This window comes from Panthera pardus, unplaced genomic scaffold, assembly GCF_024362965.1.
Source record: "Panthera pardus isolate Hobbes unplaced genomic scaffold, ASM2436296v1 HiC_scaffold_7, whole genome shotgun sequence".
Lineage (NCBI taxonomy): Eukaryota > Metazoa > Chordata > Mammalia > Carnivora > Felidae > Panthera > Panthera pardus.
Window position 1 is genome coordinate 32589649 of NW_026527002.1, and position 25494 is coordinate 32615142.

The following is a 25494-nucleotide window of genomic DNA, read 5'->3' on the forward strand; positions in this document are numbered from 1 at the left end:
AAACTACTTTACATCATAAATAAAAAGCTTCTTTTTATAAAAAATGTCTGATTTTATAATAGAAAATGTTCTCTCATTTTTGTATTGGAAATAATCTGTTCTTCCTTTGAGCAATTAATGTATATTGGTGCATAAGTTATCATGTATATTATCTCATATATCTTAGTTGACAAATATCTCCATTCCAAGCAAGCATAAATTGCATTTAGTTTTTATTAATTATAATTTTTTCCTGGAGACTAAAGAATTAAACTAAACACTCAGTTTCTTCCAAAATTTCTCGGAAATATCCAAGCTGAGATCATCATAAACTTGAAATCAAAAGTGACAGAGAAGAATTAATAGGCTGAAATCAAGATCTGTGCCCCAGATCTTGAAGCATCTTTGCTGAGGCATGGCTACCTGAAAACCCTGAAAACTTTTCAGTAGGTACTGAAAGTTCATAGGCAGATGTAGATGTTCTGTAGTGATAGCTTTGAAATCTTTAATACTCTGGTTCTTGTGGGTTCATGGCAAATTTTCCAATGGTTCTCAGAAAAAGGAGAAAATAAGAACAGTGCTGCAATGAATTTTTCATAAACATAAATATATTTATTGAAACGATTGTCCTTTACATAGGAGATTGTCCTTTTCTTAAGCCCTTTCTTTACAAAATAATTATTAGGTTGATAGTAGGATGTTTGTTGTTGTTAACATTTTACTTGGTAAAATGAAAGGTTGCCAATCTTGTGTTAGTCCTACTTGTTTTTCTTTGTTTTTTTAAAATTTTTTCAATGTTTATTTTTTGAGAGAGAGACAGAGAGAGACAGAGCACGAGCAGGGGAGGGCCAGAGAGAGAGGAACACACAGAATCTGAAGCAGGCTCCAGGCTCTGAGCCGTCAGCACAGAGCTCGACGCAGAGCTTGAACTCTCTAACCGTGAGATCATGACCTGAACTAAACTGGACGCTTAACTGACTGAGCCCCCAGAGCCCCCCACTTGTTTTTCTTTGAAGCCATGCTAAATACCAGTGGGAACTTTAGTGAATCTCCTTCCTTCCAGCCCCACAGCTTAAAAGGGGGCATGTACAACCCATTGCCTCACTTTAAAAAAAAAAAAAAAAAGAGTAGGTGACGTGGCAAGAGTTCTGTTAGACTTCTCTAGCATCTAACATTTCTTTAGAGGATAAGTATTATATCCTGGTTTCAATAAAATACCAGGGAACTAGATTTAAGAATGTCATTGACCTCTCAAATATGTATTACAACATAGATCTCAAAGCAGTATTAACATACCTGTCGTGATTTTATCATTCTTCAAGCTGAATCCATTTTACAGTGCAGATTAACTCTACTATTTGCCAAAACTGAGTTTAGTATCATTTAGTTATTTGATAAGCTGTTTCTGGGTTACTCTGTCCCTTTGCCTAACAGTGAAAAGATGAAATGCCAGTATATTAAATGCTCACGTCACTGAAAATCACTGTAATTCCCAATGTCATCTGGTACTCTAGGATCACTGGAAGTAACAAGAAACCAATGAGACTGAAAAGTATCCTATGTGATTTGACATAGTCTTGAGAAAACACGGGGTGTCTGTGACTTGTGTTTTCCATGAGTCGTGGTACATTTGACGTTCTATTGCTTTCTTTCCCTTTTCCCCTTTCCAGTGAAGTCAGATGAGTTACAGACAATCAAGAAAGAATTAACCCAGATCAAAACGAAAATTGACTCCTTGCTAGGGCGCCTGGAGAAAATTGAGAAGCAGCAGAAGGCGGAGGCAGGTAAGTGAAAAGGATCTGTGGCCACAGACACGTCGGAATTAAACCAGTGAAACACTGTCAATCACAGGGACAGCTCAGGGCCGGGGGGACACTGGCTGAGTTTAACAGTTTAATACAGATACGTGAATAAAGTCTTTGAGCCAAGAGTTGCAACAATGCAATCTAAGTTTTTACTGTTTGGAGAACATGAACCAATTTGTCTAAAATTCATATTTTTTAAAAAGAAAAAATATTTTGATAGTAATAATAATAATTATATCATAATTACAAGTTAATATCTCAATATCAAGCAACTTTAAGAAAATAAAACCAATTAATGGAATAACACTGTCAGACTAAAATAATATTCATATTTAAATAAACAAACTGCAGAAATATAACAGATTTCAAAAACAGTGATCATAAAGCCCAGCTCCTGCGTTGCTACAACCCTGCAAAACTTCAGTACCCAGTTTCAGGATCCTCAAAATCAAGAGCATGTCCCTGACCACCCGCGGCCAAGTCATTTGATTATATCTTTTATAACTTAATGTTCCCTTCTCCTTTGAATTATCAGCCTTGACCCTATTTGTATTCTAATACAATTCTAATGCCCTTGTCATGTGGTTACGGATATTTTTTAAATCACAGAATATGAGAACTGGGATAAAGTTGGAGATGAGCGAGTGCACATCGTGTTCTGCAAGGCCTCACATGCCTCAGAGGCTCCCTGGAGATAAGATGAAAGTTAGAAGGAGGCCCGGGAGGTAGATGAATTCTTGCTTCCTCTAAATTCAGCCCTTGTTCTACCTGCATCTATTTTAAATATTGGGATTCAACATAAGGCTTCATATTCTAAAAGAGCTTCACTTTTTAAAAAATAAAAAATATAGTTTTGAAAGGCATGGATCAAATCCAGCCTCCTCATTTCAGAGACAAAAATACAAAGATTCAGGGAGGTAAACTGATTTTTCCATAGTCACCTAACTAGTGAGTGATAGACCTAGGTCTCGAACCCAGGTCTCATGAGTGAATCCAGTGCCCTTCCCATTTGTAGTTTCAATCTCAGGTTCCACTCAGGGCCTGGTCCCAGGATCTCACTGACATGACACTACTTGGATTACTCTTAATTGATGAGAACTGGTGGGGATCCTGCAGCCCCTGAGCTACAGCAAAGAGGAACCTGCCTACTCATTCACCGTACCACTGGGGTGACGACCAGAGCTTTTACCTCCTGCCAATGAGCCATATAGGACTCAAGAATGAAAAGAAGCCAGATGTGAGTTGGTGGTATAGCATAATGAATGAGAGATATAAACTCTGGTTCAGATTCTCACATGCCAGTGACTGAGCCTTCTCCTTTATAGAATGAAGATAATAATCCCCACCTCACTTTGTGAGAAACAAATAAAATATCACATGTAACTTATATGGCACAGTAATTAGCACAGAGTAAAGACTCAGTAATTAGAGCTGTTTGGCATTGGTACTAACACAAGCATATAACTGCAAATGAACATTTCCTACTGTTTTCACACAACCCATTTTTTTAAAAACATGAGCCATATACCTAGCATGTGGCAGATTCTCACCAATGTGAATGTGAAAAAATAGATAATACAGAATTGTTTTTATTAAAAATTTCTATTATCAGCATATTTTCTACTATAAAAAGATATGGGCAAAAGATTTGAGTGAACATTTTTCTAAAGAAGACAAACAGATGGCCATCAGGTGCATGAAAAGATGCTCAGCATCACTAATCACCAGGGAAATGCAAACCGAGACCACAAAGTAATATTACATCACACTTGTTAGAATGACTAGTATCAAAAAGACAAGAAACAAGTGCTGGTGAGGATGTGGAGAAAACGGAACCCTTGTGCACCATGGGAAGGACTGTAACTTTCCACTATGGAAAACAGTATGGAGGGTCCTCAAAAGATAAAAAATAGAACTTCCATATTATCCAGTAATCACACTACTGAGCATTTATTTGAAAAAAAAACAAAAAACAAAAAACAAAAAAAAAAAAACAAAACACTGCCTACACTTCTTAATAGAGAAATTTAGATTTTAGGATGTTTTTTTATATGCTGTCTATGGCAGTAATGTAAAGTGTTTCTGTGACTGAACTATCCTGTGATGTTGCCTAAATCAATATTTCCCTTTGAGGAACTTTTGTGAAATTCGTTATTATGTAAAACAACCCTTACAGCAAAGGACTTTGATAACCAATTTGCACTTCAGTTTAAAGGATTATGGAGAACTCATTTAAATATAAATCACCTCAAAGAGAAAAATGTGATCCTTATTCTATCATATTATACCTTCCAGTTTCCTGCAATGAATAATACCTTTCACTTATCTTCTTGGGAGATCATCTATAAATGTAACGCCAAAATTCAAAGCTTGCATTTTCTTTTCATGAGAGGCTGTCACCTTATTTTTGTACGTGTTTAAACTTTCCCAGTCATGAGACATTTATTTTTAAAATGATAGGCTTAGTCTTTTGATATTTATGTCTTTCTTACTTTAACATGTTAGGAAGAAAATGGAATTATTTAATTTGTAATTTCATTCACTTAGCAATTGTCTCCTGAACAGCATTTGTATTTAATGGAGATAAGGTGATTACTTTCTATATTTTCTTTATGAAAAGAAAAGTCTTTCCTTGTAAGGAAAGACTCAAGATTAGATTATAGAAAGTGTCAAGAAATATGATAAAATTCTTAAAAAATACTCCATATCTCCTTACTAAATTTAAGGGAGCACTCATTTTAATGCTTATTCTGTTGCAAACTAATTATCTGCTGGCTAACTAACATTTACTCTTCATTATTACTCTTTCATACATCTCCCATTCCCAGTCTTAGTTATTTGATAATGAAAGTATCCAGCACAGGGGCACCTGGATTGCTCAGTCAGTTAAGCATTCCATTTGGGCTCAGGGCATGATCTCGCAGTTCATGGTTCGAGCCCTGCATTGGGCTCTGTGCTGACCGCTCAGAGCCTGGAGCCTGCTTCAGATTCTGTCTCCCTCACTCTCTACCCCTACCCCGCTCGTGCTTTGTCTCTCTCTCAAAGATAAAAAATAAATACTACCCAAAACTTTTGAAAAAAAAAAACAACAACAAAGTTTCCAGCATAAAATACTGACAGGAAATGGAAGATCATGAACCAAAGATGGGGAAAACCACACAACATGGAGATTGTACAGTATTCGAGTCATAGTATCATTTTTTTTCTTGTTTGTAGTGAATTTCTAAGCTATGAGGAATAATTGTAATGAAGTATCATTACTTGATTTTGTATTCTATATACTGACTAATAGATATTTGTATGGCATCCTGTCTCTTTCTTTGAGATTGTAAGCTTCCTGAGCACATGGTCATGTCTTCTCTTCCTTTTCTAACTCTTTCCAACATGTACTATGTACCAGGCACAACCTCGCAAGTCATTTAACTTCTCTAGGTCTCAACCCCTCAAATGTAAACTAGAGGAATGATTATGACCTCAAACATAAATCCCAACTTTTAAGCTACAAATAGTATGAATCCATAATGCATATGTTATTATTTTCTATTGAATAATTCAATTAACATAACTTTGGAATGTAGTGACTATGTAGATTATTGAAAACAACAAATAACACATATCAATTTAACCTACAACTGTGCCTCATTCCTAGATGATTCTTTTAAAAGAGCCACATATAAATGGCCACATATGAATGGCACGATTTATATGTGGTTTGCACAGTGATGTTAAATGACCAAAAGGGATAAAAGAAGCAAGAAGGAAAACTAGAGACTGGGTATCTATAATGGGCACAATTAATCCACAGGTACCTATATGTAAAAAAAAAAAAAATCAAACTTCAGGTATAAAGTCTCTGATGTGAAAAGGCAAATAGACTTTATTTAATTCAGCTTTATTCTCAGTGGTATGCCTGATACATGGCCAGCCAGTGTGCTGGGACAATTCCAATGATAATAGCCAGAGTTTGACCTAAGCATTGGAGAGGCCACAAACCAGGTCCCACAGGAAAATTCATCCTGCCCAGATGTTTGGCAAAAGGAAAAGAATTTTTAAAAATAAACTAATATCCAAGGGGCTCCTGGGTGGCTCAGTCTGTTAAGCATCCCACTCTTGATCTCCACTCAGGTAATGATCTCACAGTTAGTGAGTTCAGGCCCCACATCGGCTCCATGCGAGTAATGCAGAGCCCGATTGGGATTCTCTCTCTACTCTCTCTCTCTCTGCCCCTCCTCCCTCCCTGCCTTCCTCTCTCTCTCCAAATAAATAAATAAACATTTAAACGTAAATTAATTATTAATTAATTAATATCCAAGAATTCTAATATTACAAGTAAATACAAAAATATATAACTGCTTTTGAAAAGTTAGTATCTTCCAATACTGCTATCCGTTTACACATGGCATACTCTTCTCAGTATGCTAGTATTTTTATTTAGCCAGTTCACACATTAATGTCATTTACTTGGACCCTAGTGATATTAGCGTCTCAGATTCCTACGGTCAGTTCTTCTTCTACTGCACCAAACCAAAAGGTCTTTTGCTCTCATTTGGTCTGGTTATCTGTTTTACGCCCCCTGAAACCAAGTTTAGTGTCCAACCCACTGTGAGTGTAACAGCCAATTAAATATTTTAAAAGAGCTATAATTTTCTCACTCCCAACCTTTGAACGGAGAGTCAGCATAATTGGCCCATAGATGTGCCACTTAGGTGCATTCAAACTTTTGTCGTGGCATCTTTGAGCCCTTCTTTTCCCTAGACAGATGTCAGTAATTTTTTCATCTGCTACCCATGTAATTTGGTTTTGCATCTTGCACCATTGTCGTCTCTCTTGTCTGGTCATTGTATGGTTTGTCAACCCCAGATTGAGGTACTCAGAATGGAAAACGTTGCTCCAGTTATGATGTGACTGCTGCCACCTGTAACGTGACTGCTGCCACCTGTAACGTGACTGCTATTTCTGTTCTGAATACCTTACTGCTAGCATTTACACACTGGATTAAACCGGTGATGTCTCTGGTCACAGATATTGAATTAAATATATGAATGGAGCTCTGTTCTCTCCTAAAACTGCATTGAAATGGTAGGATTTTTAAAAAATCTCTAGAAGAGTTAGAGATTTTAAAAATCTCTAAAAATTTTTTAAAAAATTTTAAAACCTCTAGGCATAAAGAGAATGGGAACAAAATTTTAGAAACTGGACAACAGATGGAGAAGGTACCTGAGTTAGTATACATACCCTAGAAATCTAAGTCTAATTTTAACCACAGAAATCCCAAAAGGCTGAAAATCAAAGACATCATGTTCCTGTGGAAAAGGAGGTATACACATGGCTGCAAGTCTGTTAAGGAATCAGATTCCTGTATTCCTAACTGTCTCTGACCTACTAGAAATCTGGAGAAGTTATCTATAGAATAGCTAAAAAGCAGACCCCAAAGCTGGTAAACAACAAATTTGAGTGCAGTTGAAGACAAGGAGAGAAGTGAAAGTTTACACAACTACTGTAGAAATTCCAACCATTCTACCCCCTCAGCTGCCAGACTATTGGCAAGACACCAGAAGTTTTAATTAGGGAGATGAGCATCCTAAAAAGAAAGATTTTTTTTTCAATATGTGAAATTTATTGCCAAATTGGTTTCCATACAACACCCAGTGCTCATCCCAAAAGGTGCCCTCCTCAATACCCATCACCCACCCTCCCCTCCCTCCCACCCCCCATCAACCCTCAGTTTGTTCTCAGTTTTTAAGAGTCTCTTATGCTTTGGCTCCCTCCCTCTCTAACCTTTTTTTTTTCCTTCCCCTCCCCCATGGGTTTCTGTTAAGTTTCTCAGGATCCACATAAGAGTGAAAACATATGGTATTTGTCTTTCTCTGTATGGCTTATATCACTTAGCATAACACTCTCCAGTTCCATCCACGTTGCTACAAAGGGCCATATTTCATTCTTTCTCATTGCCATGTAGTACTCCATTGTACCCCAATGTTTATAGCAGCACTCTCAACAATAGCCAAATTATGGAAAGAGCCTAAATGTCCATCAACTGATGAATGGAAAAAGAAAGATTTAAAGATGCTGGCATAGGCATCACCCAAGAAAATGGTCAACCACATCATCCTGCAAAAACAATATCCCTTTGCTTACAAAGCTGCCCCTTGATATTTTAATACCTCACTGTTCAATGAATGGACAAGCATCACCCAATAATTGCAAACACTTACCATGAAAAGGAGATATCAAAAAAGGGAGAAAAAAAGAAAACTTGGATGAAACATTGTGCAGAAGAAAGAATAAAACTTTAAAAGAAAAAGTAAAAAAAAAAACTGATTAACATACTCAGAAAGAATGAGAAAATATTGCATTCATGAAATAAGAACATGACACTAAAAATGAGTATTCAGAAGACAGATAAAAGAGCTTTTAGAAATTAACATGTGATAGCACAAATAATTCAGTATTGGAAGACAAAATTGAAGAAGAAAATAGATATGGAAAATAGGAGGGGAAGGATATGAAAATTACTGGATGAATATCTGAATAATAGGGTTACAGAGATCATCAAAAAAAAAATTTAGAAAAAAACCTGAAGGGAACATGTGGGTGGGTCAGTCGGTTAAGCATCTGACTGGCTCAGGTCATGATCTCATGGTTTGTGGGTTCGAGCCCTGCGTCGGGCTCTGTGCTGACAGCTCAGAGCCTGGAGCCTGCTTCAGATTCTGTGTCTCCCTCTCTCTGCCCCTCTCCCCCACTTGTGCTCTGTCTCTCAAAAATAAATAAATGTAAAAAAAATTTTTTTAAGAAAAAACCTGAAGAACATTAATCAGGTTGAAAGAATCCACTGAATGCCTGAAACAATGCACGAAAAAAGATGCACATCAAAGCATCTCATTGTGATATTTCAGAACATGAGGGCAAAGAGAAGATCCTACCATCTTCCAGAGAGACAGGAAAGGAGAGAAAACAGTTTTCATATAAAGAAACAGGAATCAGAATACCAATAGGCTTCTCAACAGCCACACTGAAAACCAGGAGGCAATGAAAACATACCCTAAAAATTCTGAGGAAAGATCATTTACAAGCTACAATTCTGTACCTAATGCCCAAACTATTAAATGTGAGGGTAGATTAAAGACATTTGCAGATATATAAATATCAAAAAATATATCTCCAGTTCACTCTTTCCCTGAAAAGGACTGGAGGAAGTAGTTCACAAAAAACAGGTCAACCAAGAAAGGAGAAACGTGGCTTTCCCAAAGCAGGGAAATACTGAGGCAAGAGCAAGGGGAATCACACGATGGTGGTAAAGGAGAGTCTAGCATATGAGCTGTGCAACAGACCCAGAAAGAAATCGAAATCCGAACAACTCGAAAGCTCCGGGAGAGACTTTTTCAAGATGAAATTGATAGAATGGCTAACGGGTAGGTAAGTGAATTGGTTTGAAACAAGATTTACAGGTCTAGTTAAAGTTGGCACAAGTATGTATCTGTACACAGGGAACTGAATTAAACAAAACGAAATAAGATGACAAGTTCAAGGCACTTTTTAACACCAAAGAAAATAATACTGTTCAGGAAAGAAAAATTATGTGTTATATACTAACAACTTAGCTGCACAAAGCATTTTCATACTTAAAATTAAGTAAACACAGAACATTGATCTAATCTAATTTACAGTGTAACTCCCTAGAGTGATGGGACGTAAGTGGGGATTGTATGACAGAGAATTGAGTCCTCAGCTTCCTAAGTATGATACCAATAGGTAAAGCCTAAGACTGATCAAGAGACAGCAACAGAAACACCTATTTAGAAATATGAGGGCATGTATTTAAAAGAATGAGCTGAGTTGAAAGCCTTTAAAAGAGCTGAAAATGGTGAGCAGGTAGGAACAGAAGACTGCTATTTTTCATAACAAGTCTTGTGGAAATATTTAACTACAAAAATTAAGTGTTTTAAAGAAGCTAAATTTAAAGTTGTGAAAAGAAAATGACTTGTCTTTAGCAGTTGGAGCAAAACTTTTCCCTTTGCTTACTGGAGAATTTCCAATGGCTATCCCTCAGGGAACTGTAAAAGAAAATTGCACTGGACACTTATTAAACATGGCATAGGAAGACTTTATTCTAGACTATTACAATAGGGGTCAAGACTAGTGCAGTAGGGGGTGGAAATTGAACACTACTAAAACAAAAGGCAGGATAATTTTTAAACGCTGGAGTAAGCTAATGGAAAAGTATTAGAGGACATTAGTACAGAGGTTGGTTGGTATGACTGGGCCATCTGTGTTTGCTAATTGACTGTTATGGAAGATAAGCTTCTACTCTCCCACAGAGACTATCTTTCTTGATGATTACATTTCAAGGGGATGACTTCTAGGTTTTAAGAAAGGCAGGCCTAGGTTGCAAATGATTTACATCTCAAAGGGGCATAAAAAAAACTTTACAATTCCAAGTTTTCTAAAGTAAATGCTCTAAGAAAAAAGAGGTCTGGAGCCGATAGTCAGGAGGGAGCTGAGGGGTACATTAAGGTCCTTGGTAATAATTCAATCACCATCTTTCAAAATAGAAATCTTTTTCCCACTTTCTTATCTAAATATACTGTGTCCAGTCTCTGTCACATCACCACTCTATAAGTCCTGTGAATCAAATTGCCAAATTAACATTTTCTGTTCCTTCTACAACCAGTGTTGCAAAATGTTACCTTAGCATATTTTTACCTCTTCTCTCTGTTTTGCCAGTGCTATTGCCTGTACCCAAGCCCTCATCTCTCACTTGCTCTAATGAACTCATCTTATTTTTTACCAGCTTTATTGCATAGGCATAAAACTCACCCATTCCAAGAGTGTAATTCGATGATTTCTTAGTATGTTACTGAGCAGTACAACCATCACCACAAAGCAGCTAGAACATTTTCATCCTCCAAAGCCTCACCTGGTAGCCAGTCACCCCACTTCTAGTTTGCTTCCTCCTTAATTCATCCTCCTTGTGGCAAATAGATTTACACTAGCAAGACATCTATAAGGCCCCATACTTAAGAATCAAACAGAACTAGATCGAATCCCAAAACTTACTAGTTGTGTGGTACTTGGTATTTATAAATTTTGAAATTTATAAAATAGGAGTTGGGGTGCCTTTGTGGCTCATTCAGTTAAGCATCTGACTTCACTCAGGTCATCATCTCACGGTTTGTGAGTTCAAGCCCCACATCGGGCTCTGAGCTGAGAGCTCAGAGTCTGGAGCCTGCTTCAGATTCTGTGTCTCCCTCTCTCTCTGACCCTCCCCCGCTCGCACTCTGTCTGTCTCTCTCAAAAATAAATAAACATTAAAAAAAATTTTAAGTAAATAAATAAATAAAATGGGGGAAATTGGGGTGCCTGGGTGGCTCAGTTGGTTAAGCATCTGACTTCAGCTCAGGTCGTGATCTTGCAGTTTGTGAGTTTGAGTTCCATGTCCGGCTATGTGCTGACAGTTCAGAGCCTGGAGCCTGCTTCAGATTCTGTGTCTCCCTCTCTCTCTGACCCTCACCTGCTCACACACACACTCTCTCTCTCTCAAAAATAAATAAACATTTTTTAAAAAGTAAAATGGGGGAAATTAATATCTATTCCTTAAAATTGTGAGGTTTAAATAAACACAATGTATCTGTAATTTTAAAAATTATTTATATTGGGGGTGCCTCGGTCACTCAGTTGGTTAAGCATCTGACTTCAGCTCAGGTCACGATCTCACAGTTTGTGAGTTCAAGCCCTGCGTCAGGCTCTGTGCTGACAGCTCAGAGCCTGGAGCCTGTTTCAGATCCTGTGTCTCCCTCTCTCTGTCTGCCCCTCCCCGGATTGCACTCTGTCTCTGTCTCTTTCAAACCTAAACATAATTTTTTTTTATTATTTATATTGAGTCTGTGGTGACCTTAACAATCCAGGGTACTCAATGAGAACAACTTTGAGATCATTTTCTCTAGGAATGTACTTCTGTAACTGACATTTTAGTGTGAAAGCAATTATCCTATGAAACTTTCTTTATGCTCATTTATGTCATTATTAGTAATACCATGCATAATACGTTGTATCTTTTTAAAAAGCATTTATTGAAATCTTTGAGTTAAATTCATATTATATACAGGTGTTGTAATATAGAATTTTTTTAAATACAGCTTATACTGGTATGCGAAAACAATAGTTATAGAATACTAGCTTGACTCTAATGAATAATGTGACTGTTTTATATCAACATTCTTTCCAACCATCTGCTAAGTACAATTTAGCTAGTAATTAGCTATCAATTAAGCCAGCCTATCAAAAAACTTAACTGCCAACTCAACCAATTTTCAGAGTTATATTAATGATAATAGCTATGCAGCAAACTGAATTTAATGAAAATACTTTGAATATATATCCCAACAATTCTAACTTGTTTTCTATATCATATATCGCTTATGAAATAGAAATGAGACATACAAAAAGTGTTTTGAATATGAAGATTGAAATTTAATATAAATTCCTTTCTTTCGTGGCTTTTTAAAGCCTGAGGCATATTCCCATAAACAGAAGTACTTAACTAGCACTTGTGCTTCTTTTCCTTTGATAACCATTATTTAGTTGGAGCATGTGCCCCTAACCAAACAGACTTCTTCAGTCTTTAATTTGAAATTAGCTGGTTACTGAGGAGATTCAAAGCTCTATCAAATTAGGCCTTTTTCTAGAGATATATTAGGAAATAGCCCAGGCTATGGAAACAGAAAACCTTAAGTGGGAACTCGAACACTTGCACTTATTAACTGTGTGACCACAGGCACCTTTTTCTTCTCCACCTGGAAAACGATAAAGAGGCCTACCTTGCAGGATGTCTCAAGGCCTGTGGTTAATGCATGCTGCATGGTCAGTACTTTGTAAGCACTCACTCACTTGGAGCCATAACCTTTTTTTCCTCCTGAAATCCTTATTTATGTAATATTAGAGATATCTTTTAGGCATATAGCTGCTAGATTTTTGGTTCTTAATACATTCTTTCAAAAAATATCTAAAATTCACTCTGCCCACCAAAGAAACCTATGGCCAACCTGTCATTCAGACTTAAAGAATTCAGCAGGGACTCCAAAAGATGCCAGTGTTCCAAAGCAGCCATCCTCCCATAAGTCCTTGCACACTTCACATTTTATTTTTTCTCCTGAAGACTTATCGTGTAAAAATGAACAATCTTCTAAGAAACTCTTAGACCCCGCATTTTATTTGACTTAATGGTATGGGACTCTCATGTAAAATGTGACAAGGATGTTTCTTTTAACCTCTGTGGATTCATATTTTTGCAACCATGGTGCCAAATTCAACAATCACTCTGACTCTATGAAAAGAATTTGACACCCACACATTTATTTTCATTTTTTGGTCCCATCACAATTCATGAATATATTCAGCAGATATTTCATTTGCATGTAAGGCTCTGAGTGAACCATCAGGGCTACAAAGATGAATAAAAATGTTTCTTCCCCAAAGAACTTTAGTGGTAGAGACATAAATGGGCGTGCACACACATACATAGTACATATACGCTCAGCACTCACAATAAAAAGGAAAAAGTGATCAACAGAAAAAATAATTATGTAGGTGAAGAAAATGTTATAAAGGCAGGAATAAACTAAAAAATACTCCTCGTTTCTAGGAGAAATAAAGTTAGATAATTATTCATAAAAAATAGAACAAGCTGCTTTGTTTCCACTTCAACAAAATAATTACTGGATCAAAACTGCTTGTTAAACTGTGAACCAACAGTTTAATAAACAAGATGTGCTTTCATGTGCGATTTTATTCCTGGAACCTATCATTGTTTACCGATTATAACATTTCTTACTGAGGTAATGACAAAAATCTATGATGACTACATATTACTGAAGCACAGGTTGATTGTATTTCTGTTAAACTGCTATGAATTGACTGCCATTGTAATTAAAGTTTTTTCTCTCAAACCAGATAATGTCTTCCATGCATTTAGCCTTCAAGTTAATTAATGGATGAATGAGGATGAGTCCTAGGGTTTTTTTGGTGTTTTTTTTTTTTTTTTTTGCATTGAACACTATTGCCTTTGAAATTGGCTGTCAGAGGAGTTGCATGTATGTTGTATAACATACACGAAAAAGCAGAGACTAACTTAAAACATTATGTCTGTCTAAACAGAAACGAAGGGACCATGTCAAAGCCCAAATTGTCCTTGTAATGTAGATGCTTAATGGTCAATAGTAATGAATGATTTTGACATAAACTGTTTGCCTAGAGCAATAATATAGGTTCAACTCAATAACCATTTTTGAGCCTGTTACGATAACATGTTTGTGTCGCCTTTACATTTTAAAACACTCATTTGAGTATACAACAACTCTCTGAAAGATGTTATTTTCATGCTCATCTTTTAGAGAAGAAAGCTATAGTTAATAGGATTAGTAATTAACAGAATTATGGATCTTAAATTCTATATCGTTTCTAATAGCTTATATTATCTCTTCTATTCAGTAAGGGGTACAGAGCAAATCAAACTATTTCTTGATAACTGACTTGTATTGCACTTCTCACTTTACAAAAGATTAACATCTATATTATCCCCTTTGAGTGTGACAATGACCTTTTGAGGCAATAGCTCTAGTATTAAAGAAACTTAAACACCACAGAGAGAAGGATAAGACAAGAGTAGACTAACTGTAAGACAACGTTTGATTTGGGGTTTGATTGATCAGGGAAGAAGGGATGTCATTCAGTTTAGGAAGATCAGGAGAGTCAGCATGGATTTCAAACATAACTGCAACAAATTGCTACACAAAGCCAAATGAGGGCTAGGCATCTTTAAGTTCTGATCCCACATGGGTTTTCTGAAAATCTTCTGTAGTTCTTTGGCCAAAAATTTTCCAGAGGGGGAAAATAAGAATATTACTTTCAACATTAAAAACGAGGGTTTCCAGAGAACAAATACTTCTGAAAATCATTAGAGAAGAAATGTATATGTCAAGCCAAATGAATTTCCAAAATAATATTAATCCTAAGCAAAAGTACAGTTGTGTATTATGACAAAAGAATAAACATAATGACCTAAAATCCAGAAAGTCTGGCTTTAGGAAAAGTTATACAATACATTTTTCACTGTATAGGATAATAATTGTCCAATCCCAAATGCCCATTCCTCTCTCATTCCTGAAATATCAGCACCAGGTCATGACAGCAGTGGTATTTTGAACGAGTGGTAACCTAGAGTGGCAAAAAGGGAGGGGTCAAATGATAAACACAAAAATCACTCGAAGGAGAAAGGCTGAAGGATGGAAACCAGAGTTGCCAGATGCATTGTGCTGTCCAAAGGGTCAGCCATAGTAGAGGCTATCAGGTAGAGCATGGGATGTGATCAACAGCAGAGATTCAAAACTTCAGTGCTCAAACTAGTCTGCCCATCACAGTTTTTTCTCCACTGGTGCTGGTCATGAATGTGTAGATAGGTTAAAGGTCAAGAACTACAGAGGTCAGTAATAGGTGGAAAGAAGGTGAGATGAATAAAAACTAGCAATTTTCAGTAACAGTTAAGTTCAGCATGTGGTCTGTGTCTGTGTCTCTTGCCTGATTTGCCTTGCTTTTAATCCAGAGACTTGGGTAATCGTCTCCCAATTAAACTTTTTGGTTAAGTTTTACAATAATCACTTTAAAGTCTTCATAAGACTTTCTATGCTAAAAGTGATGTAGATAAGACATCAGAGAAGAAGGAATTTAAGCTACTTGCTTTCATCAGTACACTCACATATATGAAGATAAAAAGTGTAGCTTTAAAAGCAGAATTTACATCATCACTACAGTAGTTATGCTGATCTGTGGAAAAAAGCAAAACTGACAAGTTGATAGAAAAACATCATGAAATGTAGTCTGCGTCTATGTATGGGAAGTAAATGAAGAAAAATACCTTAGGTTTTGTCATTTTAAGATGCCTGTTGTAATTATTTTTAGCCTTTTTGGACCTACCAGCTCTTCTCCTCTTCTGAAATGGAGCCTCAGCCCCACAAGTTTTTCAGTTATTCCTGATCTTACCAGCCCTCTTGTTCCATGCCTACTGGTGTTGTTATCCTGACACTTTCACAGTGAGGAGCACACAGTCTCCTTTTTGTATGTAACAGTACACATTTATGTAGTCCTTCATAGTATGCAAAACATTTCCAAAATAGAAGCTCTGTTAATCCTCACAGCCAACCCCAGAGGTAGGTTTTTTTTAATCAAAGCTTTTGTACAGATGAGGAAAGGTTGACCTAATACATTTAAAGAACCTGACCGAGTGGCCAGGCCCAATGCACATGATTCCACTGGCAAGTAGCTAAGCTGGAACTAGAATGCTGTCCTCTGACAGCAGGACCAGAGCACAACCCTATCCTTCTGCCTTATTTTCAATACATAAACTTTATTATTTGGAGAATTAAACTGCAAAAACACATGTATTTACACAAGTAACTATTACAATTTTAAACAATTTATAGAAGAGGATACCTGCTTATTTATACATCATTTTTATCAGTTTGTTGATTTACATGTTACTTGTATTTGAAAATATTTGTGCTGAGTCAAAATATATGCATATCAATGCTTACTTTCTCTTTAAATCACATTTTGAAAAAGACTAGGAATGAACACCCCTCAATTTATTTGGCTCTATAAAATATCTTTATTGCCATAAAAATATAACTATATAAGCTTAAAAGGTAGCATCTCTTAAAACTCAAATCAGATAATGGGATAATTATCTGATAAAATTACAATGATCAAAATGAGTGAAAATCACCCAGCTTTTGTGATAGCCATGTATACATGGGAATAAGTTAAGAGAAGGAGGTACAGTAACTGATCTCATTTATTCAATACCCAATGCTTCTTGATATTTTCATAGGAGATGAAAACCAACCACTAGGGGAAATATTTATTATGTTGTCAGCATAATTCCCATCAGAGTGAATTTCTGTAAATGGAGCATGCACACCCTGGTAATGGTAGGGAATTCTGTTAATGTAGAATGTAGCTTCATCTGTTGAGCACTTATTATTTGCAAATAACTCTACTAAACACTATTCCAAACCCTGGAAGTTAAGTAGTTATCCTAATTATATGGATGAAGAAACTGAGGCACAAGAAAGGTTAACCACTTTGGCTTTGCATAACAAAGTTAGTAAATCTAACTCCAGAATTTTATTCGTAACCACTGCAGTTAACCATATCTGCCAGACTCTAGTCTAGTCTAGAATCTAGACTCTAAAATTTCAAATTATTGTTCACATAGAAAAGTTGTCTGAAAGACAACACATGTGCTTTTGTACTTTTTTTCCTTGGGGAATTTTTTTCTTTTTCAATTAAGTTTGAACTTGTCAATGAGTTTTCTTCATCGTCCCTCATTCAGTGAACAAGTTCTATGTTTTATGTGATTTTTACCCTCTGTTTTTGTTATATTTTTTCCTCTAAGAGTATACCCCTATTAGAAAAGAATATATATAGCTGGAAAGATCCATCTATTTATGTAAATATTTATTTCTTTATATACTAGTATCATCTAGATTTCCTAATTTTTGCTAATTCCATTTAAAAGTAAACATACTTCCATGAAAATGCACACAGATTAGGCACGTAATTTACATGACTGAATAAATTCAACCGGAACATAATATTACCTTATCCTCCTCACACAGAATTTACCCTTTCATAGACTGTTTTTTCATGGTTTATCCAAATGGCTCATGAGCAACCCAAGGTAGTAGTCATTTGCTTTCTCCCCCCCCAGAAGCTCAGAAGAAGCAATTGGAAGAGAGTATAGAGCTGATCCAAGATGAATGTGTGTCAGAGAATGCAGATCACTCTACAGAGGAGCCTGCTGAAGGAGGGCCAGATGCGGATGGAGAAGAGATGACTGATGGGATAGAGGAGGACTTCGATGAAGATGGGGGTCATGAGCTGGTAGGAACTAAACATTTGGTGTTCACACACTTTGGTAACAGCACCAGCATGTCAGCCACTCACTCATTCTAAAATAAGGATAAAATATCTGGGGGTTATTTATTTCTTATATGCATATATGTAAGGCAACATCACTACAGTGCTTTGCACATAATAAGTGCTCAATACATTTCTGCCAACTTAAAATATGACCGAGTAAGTTAATGGACAGTTGAAATATTATATATGAGATTAGTTATATTTGAAGTTCCAAATGAAAGGTTCTCTCTTCTGGATGCTCCATCATAAAAAGAATCTTGCATTTGTGCAATTATATGTGAACTACATGTGGATATAATATCCTGGCAACGAATGACCATCTACTGGAAGATACATGGCTCCCTCTCTCACTCAATAGTATCACTCAGTGATGATAATTATCTTTACTAGTTGTATGGCCAACGGTTGTTTCTATAGTCTGCAGACTAAGATGACCCTTGGTATATGGCCAGTTCGCCATCATCAGTGCTAGTGCTGCTTGATAACCAGTTTTTATGAGCTAAGGATTTAGCCAAGACTTGATTCTTTATGTGTTTTATTTTCCCAACGTTGTAATCATACTACTCATTTCTGATGTCCTTACCTATATACTCACACCAAGGACTTGGTAAATCTATGCTGATGAAGATGCGGTCTCTCATATTTTATCATCCATGAAACTAAATATACTATTTTAAAGGGATTGACTAATAAAAATGATGAGAGGACAAGTGTGAGTGTGTGTGTGTGTGTGTGTGTGTGTGTGTGTTGCCAATTCTCAAATATCTCTGTGGACTGACCATATTAAACTTGACTTATCCCAGGTAATATCAGATTCCAATTTGTTAACAATACTTACTGTTACTTAACTAATTTTGACATGGTGGTTGTTGTTTCGGCATGGTAACCACTCTGTCAGTAATTTCATTTATGGAGCTCTATATTGATTTTTTAACATTCCAGTTCTGTTTAAATTGCATGGAACCTTCATTTAAACTTTTCAAATATGAGTCTTTAATAACCACCCTTATTTCTCCAAAAGCCTGCCTCAGTTTGAAGGGCTTTGGTTACTTTTTGAATGGTTTTGATTTCAGAAATCTATTGAGAGGGACTAGAATGAAGAACTCACAACTTTTTCAGCTTCTCCTCAGGCCAGACTCTAATTCAATAACTTAATTTCCTCAGCCCATTCTAATCAGACTTTTGATTTCACCATTTTATTGTGACTGCTCTTGCCAGGGTCTCTGGAGCCCTCCATGTTCCCATTTCCATTCGTTACCTCTCTGTCCTTATTCTCATTTACTTCCCAGCAGAATTTGACTGAGAATTGTTTAGGAGAATTCTAAGAAAATATCCTACCTTACCAATTGCTCATTCTCATTTTCTTATGTTAGAAATTTTCACTCCATACTTCCATGATATATATATATATTTATATATATTTAATTAATAATTAATTAATTATATTTATTTATTTTATATTTTAAATTTATGTTTAATTTATATTTTATATTTTTTATTTTTATTTATTTTATATTTATTTATTTATATATTTTATATTTATTTAATAATATACATTTTTTGAGAGAGAGAGGGAGAGAGAAATCCCAAGCAGGCTATGCACTGTCAGTGCACGCTCATGTGTGCTCGAACTCACAAACTGTGAGATCATGACCTGAGCTGAAACCAAGAGTCAGACACTTAACCAACTGAGCCATACAAGTGGCTACTCATTTTAAATATTAGAGTAGCCCAGAACTTTGTCATAGGCTACATTCTCTTTCTACATACTTTCCCAGGATTACTTAGAGCTTCAAATGTCATCTATAGGCCAAAGATTCCTAAATCTATATTTCTATCCCTGATCTCTTCCTAGAATTCTAGACTCAAGCATTTATGTGCCTATCTCCAATAAATAATTGAAACTCAACATGAACAAAACATTTTTGTTTTTTTTTTCCAGTCATCTTATCCCTTTCCAGTCTAACAACATCATTATCCACACATTTGTTAAAAACAAAAAGACTAGGATTACCTTTGATTCTCTCCATCCTCTCCCATTAACTCTACCTCCAAATCATAACCCAAAGCTAGTTACATCTCCACTACAGCTAAGCAGATTTTCTTGGTTTAGCCCATGCACTCCATTCTCCACACAAGAAAGGTAAAATCTTCATAAACTATATATCAGGTAATGTTGCTCCCTTGCTTAAAATCCTACAGGGCTTTTTATGACACTTAAAATCAAAACCCCCCGGGCACCTCGGTGGCTCAGTCAGTTAAGCATCCAACTTTGGCTCAGGTCATAATGTCGCAGCTCGTGAGTTCGAGCCCCGGGTCAGACTCTGTGCTGACAGCTCAGAGGTTGGGTGGAAGATGCCAGTGGAGAGAGAGAAGTTGAATGAAGAGAAAAAGTTCCTGATGCTGAAGGGAAAGGTATGGTGTATGGGCTGGCCTTCAACACAAAGAAAATGAACACTCTTGCACTGAAACTAACTGCAGTAAGTCTGAGGATTTGATGGCAGGTGTTTAAGGGAGTTCAAGCACAAACTATATAAGCCAGAGGGTGATGATCCCTGGAGAGTGAGGAGAGACAAGCAGGACCACAGATTTGAGGAAAATGGAGATTTAAAGAAGCTAGTATGCAAAACATAGAGGATCACTGATGTAGAAAACATATAAAGATTGACAGCTAGTACCAATAGCAAATTGAGGAAAATGGAGATTTAAAGAAGCTAGTATGCAAAACATAGAGGATCGCTGATGTAGAAAACATATAAAGATTGACAGCTAGTACCAACAGCAAATTGAGGTTAAAGACAAAGATTTGATATAGTAGTATTTTTTGAACTTTATGGTGTATCAGGATTACCTGGGAAACTTGTTAAAATACATATTGTTGTATTTCATTTCAAGAGTTTCTGATTCAGTAGACTGAGTGAGTCTGGGCCTTGCATTTCTAACAAGTTCCCAAATCATACTGATGTTACCAGTCTGGGGACCACACTTTAAGAACCACTGTTGTAGAGACATTGGTCAGCCCAGCTGTGGGATTTCCTCCATTGACTTGTATCAGCCCTGATAGAAGCAGGGAGAAAGCCAACATATTCAAAATTGGATTTTTGTCAGATATGTGCAAAGAAAAAACAATAAATAAAGAGCACTGAGGACATTAGTAAAGACTAGATAACTAGATGAATCATGTTGGGGAACCTGAGGAAGGAAGACAGGAACACATGAAGGGGTTGAGAAGGAGAAAATAGAGGCAGAAAGGGAATAAGAGTCCTATGCCTTTAAAGGGAGGTCATGCTTGTCTCTCCTCACTCTCCAGAGATTATCATCCTTTGACTTACATTTATATAGTTTGTGCTTGAACTCTCTTAATGAAACGCATATGAGAAAAGTGATGATTGTACTTGGAGACTGAGATATTTCAGACATGTGACAAGTAAGAGATAAGAAGATCTATAGGAGACAGTGATGGAAGTGGGCTCAGAGGAAAAGTCACCATATATGAAAATTTCAAGGAACTTCGAGGTTCAGCTGCAAGATCGGTCATCTACCTGAGCATGAGATCACTTCAAATACCAGATAAAGTAAAAGAAGTTAAGAAGTAAGACAGTTACCAAACGTCAGCAGCCATGAAAGAGGCAGCATGGCCAGTTTTAGTCCCAGATCTATCACTATACAATCCAACTGAATCACCTTAAACAAGTAACTTCTCTGAGTCTCAACTTTCTTATCAGCAAAATAGTAAGATTATATCAGATATGTCTAAAATCCATTCTGTTTGATCTTTACTCTGAGTCTATGTTCCAGGAACACCACATCTGAAGGAGCAAGGGTTGATCATGCAGCCAAGGGAATAAATCCAAACCATGGTGTATGGTTTACACTCTAAACACACAGAAAGTAACTGATTAGACCTATTTCTGCCTGGAGACGCTAGGGTTTTCTCCCTCAACCCTTGTGTTACAAGTGGGAGCTTAGGGTCCTGAAGAATTAAATCCTTCTCTAGTATCTCACTTTGGTTCCAAGACTTGGAAAACAATGAATGAGCTATCTAAATGGAGACTGGGGAGTCCCTCCTAGTGATTGCTCTAGAGAAAATTGCTCTATCTGGTGTCCACTGTTTTCTCCTTTCCAGATCAAATAATCCATGGCTCCCAAAAAAGGAAAATAAAAGCATAAATATTCTCTTTTAGAAAGGCAGATATTATTACAGATTCAGCAAGGATACAATATAATTAGGTTTTTAGCACACGCAGTAGGAGTCAGAAAGAAGAGGTAGAATCTACATGCTCAGGCAGGTGCTCAAAGAAAATCAGGAATGAACAGGAAACAAGAATTCTGTCTGAGGCAAGGGAGATCCAGCAAAATAAGCTAATAGGGCAGCTGTAGGTGGTGGTATCCCTTGTGAAGCATGTGAGAAGCTGAAGGCATGAGCTATCTATTCATCATCCGGTTCTAAATATCCAGTTAGTGAAATTGATTTCCAAGAAGCAATCCAGTCAGCTGATATTTGGTGCCTATTGTGTGTGAACGAGGTGCTACAAAAAATGCAAAGGTAACTAAAACTATTGCTTTATGTATGAAATGAAATGTTCACATAAATGGCTCCTTTTTTTTCAAGTAGCTTAGTGCCTTATAGAATCTAATTTCCTCATGTAAAAAATAATAGACTTGTACTTGATAATTGATGAGAGGTCAGCCAAAGCTAAAAATTTGTGATTCTATAATCATCTATGCCTATATATTTCATTAATTTTTAGAAATTAATATTTGAATTTATTTAAAATTGAACTCTATTAATGCATTGTACATACATTACCACACTATCGTATTCCTCTTTCTGAATAAATCCATTTGCAAATATTTATTGACTGAACACTAATGAATGGCACAGAGTTTTTTGCTATGGGAATAAAGAAGGACCATCATAATTTTTCCCTCCAGAAGTCTAAAAATTGACTGAGGATAAGGGCTACAGATGTGGTTTTTTTAAAGCAGTATATTATGGTAAGAAACCACATGAGAAATATAGTTTATTAATGGGGAATCACATAGAGCTGGAGTGGTCAGAAAGACTTCTGGCAGGAGTAAGATTGGAACTTTATGTCAAAGGGTACCAAATTACAGCAACAGTATGTGTTGTAGAAAAAAAATATGTGTAGAAAAAAACAGTATATGTGTAGAAAAAATATTCAAATCAGCCTTCATTGTTCCTAGACCATTTTATAGAATAAATATTTAATATCCAATATACATTAGATACTTCATATGATAAGTAGGTAGGTGGGTGGGTGGACAGATGGATGGATAGATAATGAACATATTTTTTTATAAAACTACCGGAAACTTCCCAAATAAGATGTTTATCTTCCAAGCTTTTTTATTTTTTTTTAAATTTGCCAAAGTTGTAATCACCTTTTTTATAAAATAACATGATCCAAAATAAAAGTAGTCTGTGTCATAATGGAAATACTATAGAAAAGTAAGTGCTCAGTACCTTGCTAATGAACTCTACCCAAGCTTCTATGTATATACACTCCAGGACGATACACAGCTGTCAGATATGACAAGGGACCTTAGAGAGGTTCTTCGTTGTATTCCAAATCAAAGTTCTTGGTCGACTTGTATCCAAATACCTAAGGTGCTTTCTGAAAATGCTGATGTGGATTATCTGGGAAAGAGCCCAGAAATCTGTACTTCTATCAGGTTGAGGTCTGAAAGTACAAAGCTAAACCATCAATTCACGAAGGAAACTATAGACAAACCAAACATTTAAATGGATTTTAGAGAATTTGAGCTCTTTTGAAACCTACTTGTAATTACTTTTGCTTCTGCTGACTACATACAATCAAATCAGGTAAATTTAGTAAGAATCCACAGTAGAATTACCTAGCTAGATTGTGTAATGCTTAGGTATGCACGCTGAGTACTACGTTGTAATACATCTTTCGGCATTTACCAAAACACTCAAATTAAATTTAAATTAAGCAGCAAGTCACATAGGCTTTAAGGAATTGAATTTCTATGCACATTGGAGAAGGTTTGGACCACAAATTGAACCCTAGAGTTGGAGAGACCTCTAAGCAAGCATTCTGATACACCCCTGAAAAACTGAAATGCATAAAGCACTCTGATCAGTATTTTCAGTCTTTATGAACAGACTGAAAATGTCTCCTTTTTGAAACTTTTAATTTTTTTCCTAATGAAATCCTTTGCCCGGGTGCTCCCTTTTATCAGCCATGCATCTCTCTCTTTTCATTTTCATCATTTGGGCTGAATGCTAGCTAGGGAACCAGCAAGAACTTGGGAGACACACTCCCAAAGGTAGTGTCAACTGAATTAGTTAGAGGTATTTATCACAAGGAAGCAAGAAAGTGGTTACTTAACCTGTTTGATTTGGACCTGTATTTCAGTGCAGCATTGAGACCTTCGTCTTGAATTCTGTCAGTCCATAATTTGGACAGAGTCAGGGATCAGATGAACAATCATGGTGCATGCGTCCCGTAAGTGACCTGGCCTGGGTGACTTACTGCTGAGGTATGAATGACCAGGGCCACTACAGCTAATTAGCCAGCTCTTCTCAACAGAAATGGGAGATGGCTAAGTGCTTGATAGGAGGCAAAAGTTGTGACAGGTGGACATCTATATCCTGGCTCTCCAGCCTGGAATCCTGCCTCGTCAGGAGCTTTGGTCTCTGTAATAAGTGTTCCTTGTAGTGATTTTCAGACTTTCTCTTCTTGGCATCTTTCTTTATTTCAGTCATTTTTATTTTAGCTAAAGAACTCTGCCTAGCTCCTTTGGATAAACTTTTTACCTCTCCCCAGAGGAGGCTTGATGGCTTAGTTGTTTTTAAACACACAAATTCTTGGGGCACCTGGGCGGCTCAGTCGGTTAAGAGTCCAACTTCAGCTCAGATCATGATCTCACGGTTTGTGGGTTTGAGCCCCGTGTTGGGCTCTGTGCTGATAGCTTAGAGCTGGGAGCCTGGAGCCTGTTTCAGATCCTGTGTCTCTCTTTCTCTGCCCCTTCCCCGCTGGTGTTCTGTCTCTCTGTCTCTCAAAAAATAAATAAATGTTAAAACATTTTTTAAAACACAAACTCTTGGGTGCCTGACCGACTCAGTCAGTAGAGCATGCAACTCTTGTTGTCAGGGTCATAAGTTGGAGCCCCACATTGGGCATAGAGATTACTTTAAAAAAAGAAAAAAACAACATGCAAACTCTGCCTGAAGTTTGACAGAAACAGTTCATGACTTTGCACAAGCTGTTTACCTGTATCCTCACTGGCCTCAACCTTTTTTCATCTATAAAAGGGGATTAGTAATAATATATGCCAGACCAAGGATTGTTGTGAGCAATAAATGGGGTAATGTCTAAAAAGCACATGCCTGGCACAAAACAGACATTCAGTTAAAAATTTGCCAAGTGTTTGTGGGGTTTTTTTTGTACTGTATCCTTTCACATCTCCCTTTGTGTTTTCTTATCCCCTTGAACTTCATTTATTTAATCTTGCTAACCCCGTTTCTTCCATGCGTATCCAGGTATGCTGTAAATTAGGTCACAGTAGGACTAATAATAAAAGTCCTTCAGCCTCATATGAACCCCTGAACAGTTGTAGTACCTTGCCAGCCCCACCCCCAAGTCTCTCCCAGTTGGAGGTGGAAGAGATCCTAGAAATGCCTCATTTATGCTCAGACACATGATATGTGCTCCTGCTGCCTGTCCACCACCTGCTCTCCCCTGCA

The 25494-nt window shown here is 36.7% G+C and overlaps 1 protein-coding gene across 8 annotated transcripts in view; it reads left to right on the forward strand.

Moving 5' to 3' along the window:
- RALYL (RALY RNA binding protein like) overlaps positions 1 to 25494 on the forward strand; it is a 708789-nt gene that overhangs the window by 653307 nt on the left and 29988 nt on the right. For 7 of the 8 annotated variants that reach the window (XM_019453371.2, XM_019453375.2, XM_019453368.2 and 4 more), the window contains 2 exons: positions 1650 to 1763; positions 17548 to 17720. In XM_019453371.2, coding sequence (XP_019308916.1) covers positions 1650 to 1763; positions 17548 to 17720 — 287 coding nt within the window. The remainder of the gene's footprint in view (positions 1 to 1649; positions 1764 to 17547; positions 17721 to 25494) is intronic. The other variant, XM_019453374.2, reaches the window with a different exon arrangement.